General features: G+C 38.4%; 3 protein-coding genes across 5 annotated transcripts; all 3 read left to right on the forward strand.

Annotated features, from left to right (window-relative positions):
* The first annotated feature begins 369 nt into the window (after window positions 1-369).
* On the forward strand, window positions 370-6,650 carry LOC135935858 (uncharacterized). Of its 3 annotated transcripts, none has more exons than XM_065478426.1 (8): window positions 370-510; window positions 811-1,347; window positions 1,407-1,506; window positions 1,559-1,657; window positions 1,710-1,824; window positions 2,749-3,336; window positions 3,387-3,789; window positions 4,917-6,650. In XM_065478426.1, exons 2-8 carry the CDS (start codon window positions 838-840, stop codon window positions 5,499-5,501), a joined length of 2,400 nt encoding a protein of 799 aa, XP_065334498.1. In that variant the 5' UTR covers window positions 370-510; window positions 811-837; the 3' UTR covers window positions 5,502-6,650. The 3 variants fall into 3 exon arrangements, with proteins under 3 accessions (XP_065334498.1, XP_065334497.1, XP_065334499.1); XM_065478425.1 differs by having other exon boundaries at window positions 458-510; window positions 798-1,347; XM_065478427.1 differs by having other exon boundaries at window positions 510-622.
* Window positions 6,651-7,024: 374 nt separating this feature from the next.
* Window positions 7,025-9,320, forward strand: LOC135935460 (zinc finger protein 99-like). The gene is made up of 5 exons (XM_065477791.1): window positions 7,025-7,185; window positions 7,249-7,607; window positions 7,665-8,198; window positions 8,256-8,598; window positions 8,659-9,320. Exons 2-5 carry the CDS (start codon window positions 7,316-7,318, stop codon window positions 9,191-9,193), a joined length of 1,704 nt encoding a protein of 567 aa, XP_065333863.1. The 5' UTR covers window positions 7,025-7,185; window positions 7,249-7,315; the 3' UTR covers window positions 9,194-9,320.
* Window positions 9,321-10,217: 897 nt separating this feature from the next.
* Window positions 10,218-13,797, forward strand: LOC135935459 (uncharacterized). Its single transcript, XM_065477790.1, has 2 exons — window positions 10,218-10,329; window positions 10,875-13,797. Exon 2 carries the CDS (start codon window positions 10,892-10,894, stop codon window positions 13,493-13,495), a length of 2,604 nt encoding a protein of 867 aa, XP_065333862.1. The 5' UTR covers window positions 10,218-10,329; window positions 10,875-10,891; the 3' UTR covers window positions 13,496-13,797.
* The last annotated feature ends 300 nt before the right edge of the window (window positions 13,798-14,097 follow it).

Below are 14,097 nucleotides of genomic sequence, written 5' to 3' on the forward strand. Positions count from 1 at the left end.
AATATTTTGTAGACCAGATTATAGGATACTTAAAGGCATAAAACATATTTAAGTATTTTTAAGTAGTATCCATGGGCAACAAACAAAATTGTTTATTATTATTTAAGCTGGAAAAATGCAATTAAGGGTAATTATCCTCTTATAAATCAATTTTGAAGAGAAACATCATCATTAACAAAAGCAGTATGTACAACATACCTAAATAATTTAAATTATAAATGTATGCTTTCCGCCAAAACATTTGAACGGTTCATTTTGTCAACTTAACAGGTTTCAATCGTCTTTCACATTATCATTTTTTAATCATTTAAAATGCTAAAGTTATTTATTTAGGTATATTGATATTTTTCTTGTAATGATTCACGTTTAATATCATTCAGAGTAAATTTCAAGAGTAATAATTGTTGTCGCAAATTTCATAAAACATGTTGGCTTCACTGCGTTGCGAGATGTGTATGAAGGAAGTGAGAAGATGTATTATTTAGAAGGGAGTAGGGATGCAACAAAGAGGTGTGTTGTGTGTAAACAATGTGTCTTTATTTTGCAAAAATTGTGTAGGTTTCTAACACAAGAAAATAATCGGTGGCATAAAAGCACGTTCAATAACGCATATATCTACAATGTGAGTTAAATTTTTAACCACAACTCTTGGAAAGTTTAAAAATCATTCATTTAAATTCGTGCACATTTCCACCTCGTTTTTCATAGAGACACAGGCTGCAGGAATTTTGATCAGTTATTGCACCTAACAATTTAGATATAATATCACATTTTTATTTCACTCGTGGATATCATAGTTTTTATTTGCAGGCTTTAAAGCTGCAACCCTCAAGTGAGATGAGTTCTTTGCAAGGACTTCTTCTTTCACCGCCATTCTTGGCTGTACCGAGTTGCGGCAAGAAATCGAAGAAAAAGAAAAATGGGACTTTAAATGGATATCCTGGGACTTCAAAGATCGCCGGCAAGAATCCGGACATTCAGTTTAGCTGTAAAAGCAAGCCAGAGTTCTACCAATTCACAGCAGTGGCCGAGTCAGACAACCCCCCAGAATTATTCTTGGATGAGATTTCTGCCGACGACCCGCAGTTCATGGAGCTGTTAGGAATCATGCTTGAGGGAAAAAGTTTAAGAGAAGACCAAGAAATCGCTTTTGAAGCATTTGTGTCATCACTATCCCAATATCCTCCTGAACAGCACAAGTGCAAAAGCAAACAGCTTGTCCACATGATTGTGAAAAAACTTATAGAAATTGATTACGAAGGTGATCGTGATTTAGCTAGCTCCCTAGTCTCTACGAATTCTGCAGGCTGTCAGATGTTGTCAACTGAAGGGCTTTTGAAAGACAAGGTAAGCTTTCCTTTTTACATATTCATATAATATGAAAGATGAATAAAATATATTTTTAGTATGAATGTGATACAAAATCAAAAAGTGGTGCTGAAACTGGTGGATCAGCAAGCTGTAGCAACGGTGTCAGTAAAAGAAGCTGCTACCAGTCATCAAAAAGTAAGAACTTAAAAATATAGTTTCTTTTTTCTAATAACTTGGCAAATGGCAGGTGGAACTGACGGCTCTGATGTGATACCAAAACATTGCAATTGCACAAAGCAGTCAAATCCAGAAATGAAGAGGGTCCGTAGGAAAAGGGACCACAATAGTAATGATACAGTTTTCTTCAAGGATTACCCACTCACTGAATTCTATTCCAGAAAATCCTGTTGCCAAAGGTCACTTTGACGATATCATTCAAATTCTCAAAGATGACCAGTTGCGAAGCGTGGTATGGTTCCAAAACCTTCTTGGGGTTGTAGAGCAGCTGAAAGAGTAAGGATGATCTCCACCTTATCCTCAATACCTCGTGTTTGATTTATTACTAAAAGACAGTTCAATACTGTTAGCTTCAAATTAAATCGTTTTATTTGTTCATGTGATGGCAATATGCGTAGTTAAAATTAATTTTATACAACATGGTCTGATTTTTTATATCGTCCTGGTCTTGGTAAAATTGCGCAACTTTCAACAAACACCCAAATTTTCATTGTCGAATTGATTGTTGCCCTTTTCTTGCAACAAGGAAATTCGTGTTTGGTTGTTGAAAGTTGCACAATTTTACCGGGACCAGTATGATATATAAAATTGTTAAAATATTGATTCATTACCCTAATGTTTACATATATTTATTTTATTTATTTTTTAAACCTCTGCTCAGCGCATCCTGTGAACTATAAGCTCACTGGGTGCGAATAATGCTGCTGTGCTGATAACATGGGGCCCAAGTGGCCGCCGAGGAGCTTGGGCCCAATGTGGTCATTTCGCCTCCCCGCACAGAGGTCTTTTCTTGAAACGCCAGTCATTTGTCCCTAAAGCTGCCGGAATGGTGCGGAAACCAGCAATTGGCGATTCAGCGCCGGTGCACCTCCCAGTCCATTGAGCTATTTAAGCATATCTAGTCACTTAACTAACCACCTTTTGCCATTTCTGACATAGGGCAGCCACTTTTAGACACTAGAATTGCTCAAATATCTCCCCATTGCTTTACACTCCTGAGAATGCCTGAACATTGCTGATCATTCCTATTTTAATTATATTTTTCTTTCACTCTTCCTTTGAATGCCTCAAATTAATTAAACTAGATCATGACTTTGTCTATGTAACCCTTCACCCTTGAGTTAGGATGATGCAAATTCAATTCAATTTTTGAGTTATAAAGCCCATCGGACTGTAAATTTATTTTGAAATTATTTTCAGTGCCTTCTTGAACTGCAGCACTGATCATAAGGCGTTGCCACAATTAGCTGCTCCCAATGGTCGGATCAAACAACCCTCATATAAAATAAGGTATGGTCCTAAGAGAAGGAGAAGGAAACCATCAAAGCTGAGAACGCATCGTCGCTGCGGGAAACTCCGGGATGCTGACTGCAACTTTCTGGAGGAATATTACAAGTACTTTACCTTCACCCAACACGTCCCATCTGGCGTGGATGAAAACTATGAAGAATTGTTGCACCTGCTACTTATGTGCACTGAAAATGACGAAGAAGTTGCGTCTCAGCTGGGGAAACATGGCTCTGCCATCCACAACCTCATCATGTGCAGACTTCTGGGAGAACTTTCTGGAGATTTTGAGCCAGCTGGCGATTCTTTGTTTAATTTTGTGGAAAAAATCACCACACCAGAAACAGCTAGAAGGCTGAACATTTTCATGTGCCAGTATCAGGTGGTGACGCTTGTGCATCTCAGCATATATCTCATCACTACTGTGTACCAGATCGACAGGCAAAACAATCTAAAGGTCACTGACCCTGACTGTACCCATAACAAATACCTTTTCTTCAGGTAACTCATTTCATTGACTCATCAACAAATTTTAAAACTTTGCATTGCAGTGAATTCGTGAGGAAAATCATTTACTGGTATCACAACACACTGATGGACCAGCGTAAGAAGTTGCATCTTCCTATCTACAGCACTTACAGCCGCCAAAGGAAAAAGCTGCTGAGGGAACAAGCCAAAATTTCTGCTGCCAGAAATCACCAAAACATGCGAAACAACGCTGTCACTCTTGGACATTTTAAGCATTTGGTGGAGACGTATAAACTTGCTGACCAGGTGCGTGCCAGCATTGCTGCTGACCGCAAGCTGAAGACGGCGGCTGCTGCTGTCAAGGGTCACACGTGCCGCAATGTTCACCCTGATGGAAGTGTATGCAGTCACAGCAAAGCAACTAAGGATTTTCCTGTCCTCTCTGACTCAGACAGCTGCAGTGAGTCAGATGACGAATTCGAATCGGTAAGCATCCTGATAGAAGGGCATTTGAATAAGGGCTCTAGTAACTAGGAACTTAATTATCATTCTTAATTTGGGGATTTGTTAAACATGGATTGAGAGATACATTCATACAAAATTTAGATCCTCACAAGGATTTAGGAGTTTGTTCATTGCATTTCGAGGGGTTTCACGTAGAGGGTTCTCAGGAAGGGTGTTTTTTTCTTGTACCGGCAAAACAAATTTAACTTTAGATTTTTCTGTTCCTGAAACCTTTTTTAGTTTTTGATCTGTTCTTCTAGTATCTAAATTTTCGGAATTTCCCAGATTTAATCTTTTTATCTCGTTTGCATGTTCTTGGAAAAAAATTTGCTATTTTATACAGTTACTCCGCATCTAGGACTTACATGAAATTCAAATTGAATTATTAATCAAGCTGTTCCCTTGCAAAAACATTTTTTGAGTTTATTTATGCGTATGACATTGAACATATATTTTCACATTTCAATATTTAAATTCCACGTGAGATTAAGGTGCGAAGACTGGACAAGATAGAAATTATTACTAAAACTTATTTTTTTCTGGATGTACAAAATGATAGGCATAAGAGTTTGATGCCGGTGGTCCAAAAAAGTGGGTGCAGGTGGCCTTGATTTCAAAATTATAACACTGGCATGGTATAATCTGAAAAAAAAAAATCATCTGCAACTTTGGTCCGAGCTGCGATAAAAACGTGAAACTCCTAATTCAGACCTCGACTCAGAAAATTGCTTAATTGCTCCACCATCTCCTGTGGAATTTCTGTCAATTTTGAAGAAATTGCAACACAATAATAATTCCTATCCTGTCCTGTTCCAGTAAAATTTCCTACTCTTGTTGGAATTTCAGGAACAATATGGAATTAGTTTCCATTCCCTATCCTGGAATGCTCTCTAGTTTCTTGTTTGAGTGATACTACAACTTTCCGGGTATAATTTAGTTTTGAGGTATGGCTTCTGGTTGTTTTTGAATATTTTCAGCCAGTCAAGCTCTATAATTCTCTGATAAACATGAACAGTCCTGTGATCACACAGGGTGCAACGCAAACTCATAGAAGGCATTATTTCTAAAGAAATATGTTGAAAATGATAATATGTCATCCATTTACGCAGGTCATGCGCAGGATTGAAACCCCACCGCCTCAGCAGGCAAGAGGCCCAAGCACTCCACCTCCAGCTCAGCCTAAACCAGTAAGCAAGAAGCCACCTAAGAAAAATAGGAAGCAAGAGAGGAAGAACAAGCGGGCTGCTGAGAAACTGGAGAAGGCTCGCCAAAAAGCCACTGTCGTTAAGGATATTCCTCAACCAAAAGGGAAACCATTGTTGCCTCGCAAGAAGAGAATTGCTACTCAACTTTGCGATTCGCTAATGAAAACCTCAGCGTGCACTTCAACCACTGAGGATGATTTCCTAGAACAGCTTGATGAGCTCCCTATAGAGGATAATGTATTCAGGCTTGTTTGGCAGGATGGTAAGGTATATTTTGACTATAGAGTGGAAAGCTTCACCGGGGAACAGCTGGAGCTTAGTCCAGAGTTTCTCAAGCAGTACAAGATTCCAGAGAATGTGATGTTAGACTCGGCCACCTCTGTTCTTGATTGTGATTCTTGTGCTGTCATGGAGAAGGCAGCTATTCTTGAAAATCCATGCCTGGCGGATTTCAGAGAGTTCATCAGGTCTCTTGGAGTGGAAATTTAAAGAAGCCATGTCGATGACTTGTTGAGCAGGATGGTTACCAATTAAGGAACTAGTGTGGCAAAAGCTAACTTCTACCTGTGGTGAATATTTAATGTTGCGTTAGTACAGCTATGATAAGCAATTTGGAAATTTATGCCAAGGTGTTTCTTTAGTCTGAATTAATAGTTATAAATAATAGGGACCACAAATTTAAAGCCATCTCTATTTTGCCGCGAGTTGATCTATGTTGTGAAAGCTAAACCAAAATTATTTGGTTTCTATATGCTTACTATTTATTATGAAAATGTAGAATCGCGTTTTGTTAGGTCCCAAAATCTACAAATACTGGTAACAGCAGCCTAGTTAAGTTCAAAATAACAATTCTCAACATAATTTTAATTATCTCACAATTGTTAATGATCTCAGCTCTTTAATTTGCATTCAGCAACCTTGGCCAAAATTTTCTTCTAGCACATATTTTTCGCAAAATGTCTCTGTGCACATGAATTTATCAAAAATTAAAATGTTGAGTTTTGGCTCATTTTCCAAAATAAATTTCTCTTTTTATTACCATTGCAAATTTCTTAAATCACACTCAGGTTTAACACCTGACCGATTTTGTGGAGCTGGTATCTGAAGGTGTATATATAAAATTCTTGCAACGGTCATGTGCGTGAAAAATGAATAACGAGGAGCTCAAATTTGTAGTGTTCACCTAAAATATTTCAACTATAATTGCTGTCATAACAGAAGCGACATGTGCCAACATTTCCGAAATTAGCCCATTTAGATTATTAATAATTATTACGCCTGATATTATAGCAACAAAAAAATTGTAACACTGCCAACAAGCTGTTTTGCAGTGCACAAATATCATCAGACTTTTTGTTATTATAATTTATACTTGTTTTTTATGTTGATTTCTGAAAATTTCGATCCACCTAAAAAATTTTATTCAAAGTTAGTCAGCTCCTGGATATTATGTATTTTATTTGGTTTTCTAATTGCTTAAGGTGAGAAATTACATTAATTACTCCAATTTGAGTAGGCATTAAAAAGAATGATGTTCTTATAGCAAGTGAGATACAGTTTAACATTTTGTGTGTTTCTTTAACTTGTGGTATGTGGCATGAACATGAAGTGTGATTAAAAATAACCTTTAATTTAAAATATTTCGTCTTTCATTTCAATCTGAATTACTTTTTCTTGGTATTTATATATATTGTATGATAAAAAATACGATAACAAGGTATAATTTACGCGTAGGAAATTTGAATATACTTGTAGCTGCCAATTCAAATTTTTGTCTCTGGTGATTCATATTAGCTCTGGGGGTTGGGGTTAGGAATATCTAAAATTCGAAAAATTACCTAGGTAAAATTTTTACCGCAATGATGGAATGTTATTCGAACAACTAAATCTATACCCTTCCTTGATTCTGAACTTAATAAGACATAACTCAGTATAATTAGTGCGCGCGGGTTCTTGTTCTTAAAAATAGTTATGTATTCCAGTAGTAGATGGTACCACCACTGCAGTTTGAAAACTAAAGGATAAGCAAATACCAGCTGCTCCAGATAAACTAAAGTTGCAGACCGGGATAGCCAAAACATGCTTTATCCACATCCACTTGATATTTTGTTTGCTTCCTAAAATCTTCTGATTTGTGAAATTTAAAAAATACTATCGTCTTCAAGGCCTCACTGTTAGTATACACTTACAACTATTATAATAGAATATGTTAATATATATATTAATTTTTTTGCAGCTCAAATAATATCTGATAATGAACTCATACTCGTAGCAGCAAAGGAACGAAGGAAATTGAGTGAGTCATGGAGATCGCTAACCACCAAGGAAATCCAAAAGTGAAGCTCGAACATGATGAAAATGAATTTGAAGAGCAAGAAATGTCAAGATTTAATGGTTCACTTTGGTGTCAAGAAGGTTTACTTATTCCCCAATTATTGCACAATGAAAGAAACCAAATCTACGTGGAAGAGGAGCCTTCGCTCGCGTCAACCAGTGTGGATCCTTTTGAGGACGAGAACACCTCTATTATAGAAAAGCAGGCAAAAATTTGCCATTCACCCGCTGAAGAAGGCATTGCAAATGACATTTTGCCAGGTAATTTAAATTATTTTTTTGCAAAATGTTTCCAATTTCTTATAATTTTGCTCGCAGTTTCCCTGCAAGATAAAAACTGTGATGATTCTCAGCCTAGACCTTCTGCTCCAAAGAAAACAAAAAAATCGAGCCTTAAGAGTCGGGAAAAATTCCTAGAAATCCAAAGAGAGGTTGCTGAAAAAATGGATCGTTCAATGCAAGTGTGTCTTTACTGCAATAGCTTGTTCCGATCGACAATGCTATACGTTCATATTGTGCGCCACCACAAATCCATTTACATCAAGTGCAACCTGAAAAAATGCGCCGGGTATTTTTTTGCAACAAGCCAGAATTTGGAAGAGCATGTAAAGGGGAACCACATTGAAGATGGAAACATCTATAAAGTGAAATACCTTCCACGTGGCGATCCTCTCTTAAAAGACCCTTACAGTGTGGCAAACAATTGCAGCCGGGTGGCCAAAAATCAGGTTATTAAAGAAAAAAATAATGAGACGTCAACAGCAAAAGCAAGCTTTCCAGATGAATCTATGGTCAGAGAGTATCAAAATATTACCGTAGAGGAAGATGACTGTGGCGAGGATGAATCCAAAAGTAATCTATATAATGCAAAAAGGTCATTATGAAAAATTGTATTAAATTTGATTCCAGTAATGTTGCAAACGCCAGCAATACCCGTCCAAGAATTGTCTCTGCCAGCAACGGATTCGATGGTGACCTGCAACTTCTGCCTAAATAAATTCAGCCAATTTGGAATAGCCCTTCACATCAGATATCACCATAAAGGAGTAGCATTTCCCTGCAATCCCTGCAAAGCGTTTTTTAAGAGCCAGTTAGACTTGAAATCGCATTGTAAGATAAAGCATGGGCCAAATGCTCCTTTGAAGGCATCCAAGTGTGTCTACTGCTACAAAAATTTCAACAGCAGGAACACCATGTACCGACATGTGCGGAAGATTCATTTGGATGTGATGATCAAGTGTTCCATTAAAGGGTAAGAAAAAATTAATACTTTGATTTGATTTTGCCTTGATCGTATCTTTGTGCCTAACAGATGCGGGGAGCTGTTCAGGTTAAAGCCAGAGATGGACACTCATTACAAAATTCTGCACGCTTCTGACTTGCTGAAAAAAACATTGCAGTGCGAGCATTGTCCTTACAGAGCGAGCACTAAGAAGCTTATCAAGAAACACGTGATTCTCAATCACTTGCCCAAGAACTTTGCTTGTAGTCAGTGCCCCAAGAAATTTGCCACTAAATCGAAGGTAACGTTTCACAAAAGCACCTCACATGTGTCTAGGAGAGAGTGTGGGCATTGCAGGGAATGGTATTCTTACTATGGCTACAGTATGCATTTGGTAGAGGCGCCTTGCAAGTTTTGCAGGTCTAGCTTGCCATGTTCAAAAGCCCTGAGGAAACATGAAGTTTCTTGTAAAAATACTTTGAAAATGAGCTGTGGAAAATGCAGCATTGTTTTCAAAAACATGTTTGATTTGAGAGAACACAAGTTTAGCTGTTCTTTTGACGTTGAGAGATATTCAAATTGCATGAAAATCAAAGTAAAATCTATCGAAAGCTTGAAAAAATGATACGCACATAGTCCTCTACTTGTTTAATATTGTCGCTTATCTAAAAAATCGCAAAAGAATAAAAATAGCTTACATTAGCATTCACCACACTTACGCTGCAAACTTTAATAAAAGGAAATCTGATAAATTTTAAGTATATTATTTTCAAGCACCACCTTTACCTGACCTGGATTGGGTCTCCACCCCCATCTAAAATAATTACGATGAACAAAAGTTCACCATCACTCTCATTGTCAGGGGCCAAATATTTCCCGTTTTACCAACTTCCGTGCAAATAATAAAAGCTTACCACTATTTTTTATATGTCATTCTATAATAAATTAGGTACGTTTTGGCAATTTTAAATTTGAATAAAAATTGTCTCCTTTAATATGTGGGATTTTTTAAAATATAACGTAACTCAAAATTTCTTTGACCTACAAAAAAGGTCATAATGGTAAATTTGTTGGGCATAATCAGTATAAAATTTTGAACACTAATTTCTCAATTTATTTCAACACACACAATAGTTACAGTCTCTTGACCTTTAAGCTCTTATAAAATAGGTATTTCTTGGGATACAAAAAATTTCATCAAAATCTAATAAGTTTGGCATGATAAGAATTCCTAAAAGGACATCGGTCTAAACTAAACATAGAATTAATAGATCGTTTGATGAGGAAAACGTCTTGTATTATTCTTGTAACAAATAGATCACGTGACTCTTTTCCTCTAGATTTCCATGAATTGAAATGGTGCGTATGATACACTTTGACCTGCACTCTGCTCTTGGCAAGAAAGGTGACTTTACTTTGACCTTTACAAAGCAATTAAAAATCGACTTCAAAATTTAAATGACAAACCCTTTTTAACGATAAATGTGAATTCAAATGCGCATAATTTATGCAAACCGCTAAACCTCAAAGTTGGTGCTTCTCCCTTTAACTTTTTCACAATTTATTTCCTCCTCAAGCCTTACATTATTGTTACAAAGCGCAAGTCATGGTAGAAGATTAAAACTTGATACATAACCCACACCATGAGAGACGCAGTTCAAGACACGCCCCATGTATATAAGGAAGAGAGCACTGCAAATTTCAATTAATGCGCTACAGAGCGCACATCTCAACAGAAGGAGCCTCTTTGCATTCAGAAGGGTGAGTTATATACATTTCAATAGTATTATTTGGTACAAAAACATTAGATTTTTGGCCCGAAAAAAGAAGGTCATTCTCCTATTAATTATGAAATTCTTGTTTTTTAATTCAAGAAAATGAATTTTTTCGGTGGTTAGTTTTATAACAGATTTTCATGTGCGGCACAGCTACAGATAGTAAAAAATGAGCTTATTTTTTTAAATATATGACCTTTTTGGCCGTCTTTGCAATCTGTTTCAGTTTTTCGATAGAATAAAAATTGAAGCAAGTAAAATTAAATGTAGAGATGTCCATTGAAGAAACACAAAAATTCCTATATCAATGAACGCAAATATTGGCTGATTAGCTTATACTTCATTAATTTTTATTAGATCGTGCATTAAGGAATTTTTAACTACAAAAAATATTAATTGAATATTGCTTGGGAAGGCTGTCAATAAATACTAAAATGGGAGAAATATACAAGTATCACAAATATATCTATTTTTTTGTAATTATGTGATCCCATTTGTAATTATTTCCTGATTTTCGTGATACCGTTTCAGAGCACGCTTAGGGCACAATGAGGAGTCTGCTTTGCTTTGTTGTGTTTTGCGCCGCAACTGCACTGTCGCAAGGCGAAAAAACAAAAACCGAGGAAGTTGAAGAGCTTCTCAACGCAAGCGACCAACTGGATTTTGGTGGTGCTTCGGACCTAGTGCTTTTTTTGGGATCGACGGGTGTTGGAAAAAGCACCTTATCAAAATTCATTACGCACAATCCCAGTCTGCAGTCCGTTAAAATTGGGAGCAGCTACGTTTTTACAGACAACGGCACCATCAGTACCATCACAAGCAAGTCGATGACTCTTCTGCCGAATATATACAAGGACCCTGAAACTAAACAGTTGATCGTTGACTGTCCCGGCTTCAGCGACACCAGGGAAGAGAAATACGAAATTGCCGCTTCGTTTTTCGTCAAAAAAGTGCTGGAGTACGGGAAAAAGCTCAAAATTATCCTTGTTGAAAATCACTTTAGTTTAACTGAAGGCGCCGACCGGTTTGGGTTCAAGCGATTATTGAAACACGTTTCTGAGCTTATTCCGAATGTTGAGCGCCTTAGGGGCTCTCTCGCTCTCATCGCAACAAAGGTGATAAACCAAGGTATTCCTGATGACGAGGAAAAAACCGATATATTAAGCTTCATGAGCAATTTTGCCAACGATTTGAGAAACGACTTGACTGTCCAAAAGCAAAACGAAACACTCTTCAAAACCACTGAGGGGATTTTGAAGGCATTAGAGACCTTGTATGGCGATGGCTCTGGCAATAACGTGGCTCTTTTTAGAAAACCTAACCGGGCAGGAGATCCGTGGCAGTCATCAATTCTTTTGAAATGCTACCAAGACATCAGGGCGCTGATTTTCCACACAACGCCATGGATTGACAATCAAAATCAGGTATACCGGTATACCCTTACAACAGACAGCGTTGTTTTCATTAGAGATCACCTCGTGCCCAATAACAACAGAAATGCAATGACTGAGATAAACAAAATCCTTTATATTTTTCAAGCAGGAATTGAGACAAAGATCAGCCCGCCCGGTCATACAGTTTCGCAAAAGATAGAAATCCTTGGTGGCTTCAAGAAACAATTTGGAAACGTTCTTGACACTCGCCTAGTAAATGTAAAAGATGTAACTTTACTCGGGGACAATTTGTCAAAAATATCACCAATTCCAGGCATTGACCCCAAAATTTTAGAGCGCCTCGTTTTCAAGGCTAAATTTTTCAGTGATGTTGGTGGCGTAGATATTAAGCAATTTATCAGTGAAGTGAGGCAAGAGGTTGCTAAAACTGACAAGAGGCTGGGTGACATACTGCATTTTTACCAATTTCTACAAACCCTCGAAATCAAACTTGAAAACTACCTTCCACAATTTGTGCGCCATTCCTCTTTCAGACAGATTACAAAAGCCGACTTCAAAACCTTTATTTTCGATGCGTCAAAATTCAACATCGAATTTGATAACAAAAACAAAATTTTGGGAATCACCTTGGCAGACTATATGATCACAGACCTGAACAAGGTTCTCGCAACCAGCCTTAACTACCAGGTCAACTACCATCACAACCAGCAAACGGGGGAGCTGCTCGTAGAGGCGCGCAACCTACTCATCAGCGAAATAAACGGCAAGCTGCCCGCCTACGCCGGCCTTAACTCCATCACTCTTGTAGCGGCTAAAAAAATTTTCGTGGACCAAAAATTGACCGTGGTTAACTCGCACCTGAACGTCATCGCGCCCTCAATTGAGATACTGGACAACCCCAAGGAAATCCTGATGCAAGGTTCCAACGCGGGGCCATACCCTGGTAAAGCAGCCGACTCGCAAACTCTCACCGTGCCAGGTAACGAGGGCCACGCAGGCTACCCCGGCAACAACGCGGGCAACATTCTGCTCTTAGCAAACGACGTCATTAGACCAGACCTGCTGACCCTTCGAAGTGCCGGCGGCAGCGGAGGGCGCGGCCAAAACGCAGGCAACGGAAGGGACGGGGTAGCAAGCACCTACCCTTCCATCGGGGCGGTCATCATGGGCAGCGCTGGCGAGGTCGACCAGCACGTGCGCAACCACGGTTTCGAGGTGCACCGTGCAGGCGACTACATGGTGGCAAGCAGCAAGAAAGAAAACGTACTGCCATCCAATGGCGGAAACGGAGGGGCCGGCGGTCCAGGGGGCCGGCCAGGACACATTGTGGTCAAGGTGAAGAATCACGCCAGTGGAAACCTCGTGAAAACAGCGCAGGTCGTTGGGCCCCAGGGCGAGGGCGGGGACGGCGGGGTCGGAGGCACGGGGATGGCACAGTGCGCGAGGAAGCACTACAGTTGCGTCAGTCACGAAATCAGAGGCAAGTGTGGAAAGTGGTATAGGAGGAAATCGTGCACCAAGGGATGGGAGTACAGGTGCTTTCCTCAAAATTTGGATATGTGCGATAAGTACCCCAACGGCAGCGCTGGAAACAAAGGCACGAGCGTGGAAGGAACACAGCCTAACTACCCTTTGAAGCCTATCGCATATGGTCAAATTTGGCACTACCTGAACGAACGCATAGGACCGTTTCAACAAATTGGGAATGAGTATAACGAACTATACCAATATGCCCAAAATGCGGTAGACAAAAGTTGATTTAAAACATTTTTATTGTTTAAGTAAATCAAAGAGACATTAAGTATAAAACATGACTCGATATTTATTAATTTATGCAATTATTACATTATTAGTCTTTTAAACAACTATGTGAGATAATTATTCTCTGCTCTCATGACGTTTCAAATTAAAGTTAGACGAAATTCGAGCGTAGAAAACAGTCAGGGATACATGGATTGTAAAACTAAAAGCTCAGGGTAGGCGCCGCTAGCATGTATGTACCTCACAAACTAGAGCATTTTTTAAAAATAAAAATGAAGGAAAATTATCTGAAGTTTAAATGATCGTTTCATTTTGATTCACACTCCTCGCAATTTTCTATTCTCCCTTTTCTCTTTTCAATATGAATAAAATATGTGTATAGTCATTATAATCCCCACAAGTCACAGTAAATTATTGAATAAAAAGCTGTTTCGTATCTACGCCTTATCTTCCCGGCATTTATAGTAAGGCTTTGCCAAAACTGAAAGTGTAGTGTTTCTCAATTTAAATAAGATTATTCAAACCAAAAGTTTGCGCCATCATCATCCTTAATTGCAACCGAAGAAAGGGCAAAATTGCAAAATAAAAATAAATCGGAC

The sequence above is a fragment of the Cloeon dipterum genome, chromosome 2 (assembly GCF_949628265.1).
Source record: "Cloeon dipterum chromosome 2, ieCloDipt1.1, whole genome shotgun sequence".
In the NCBI taxonomy this organism is placed as follows: Eukaryota; Metazoa; Arthropoda; class Insecta; order Ephemeroptera; family Baetidae; genus Cloeon; species Cloeon dipterum.

Bases quoted from the DNA above. Each gene is read 5' to 3' on its own strand.
- LOC135935858 (XM_065478425.1), top strand. From the start codon at position 473: ATGTATTATTTAGAAGGGAGTAGGGATGCAACAAAGAG. The intron at 1,348-1,406 runs GTAAGCTTTCCT...ATATATTTTTAG, and splicing joins AAGGGCTTTTGAAAGACAAG to TATGAATGTGATACAAAATC. The intron at 1,658-1,709 runs GTAATGATACAG...ATTCTATTCCAG, and splicing joins TAGGAAAAGGGACCACAATA to AAAATCCTGTTGCCAAAGGT.
- LOC135935460 (XM_065477791.1), top strand. From the start codon at position 7,316: ATGGAGATCGCTAACCACCAAGGAAATCCAAAAGTGAAGCTCGAACAT. The intron at 7,608-7,664 runs GTAATTTAAATT...TTTTGCTCGCAG, and splicing joins TGCAAATGACATTTTGCCAG to TTTCCCTGCAAGATAAAAAC. The intron at 8,599-8,658 runs GTAAGAAAAAAT...TGTGCCTAACAG, and splicing joins ATCAAGTGTTCCATTAAAGG to ATGCGGGGAGCTGTTCAGGT.
- LOC135935459 (XM_065477790.1), top strand. From the start codon at position 10,892: ATGAGGAGTCTGCTTTGCTTTGTTGTGTTTTGCGCCGCAACTGCACTG.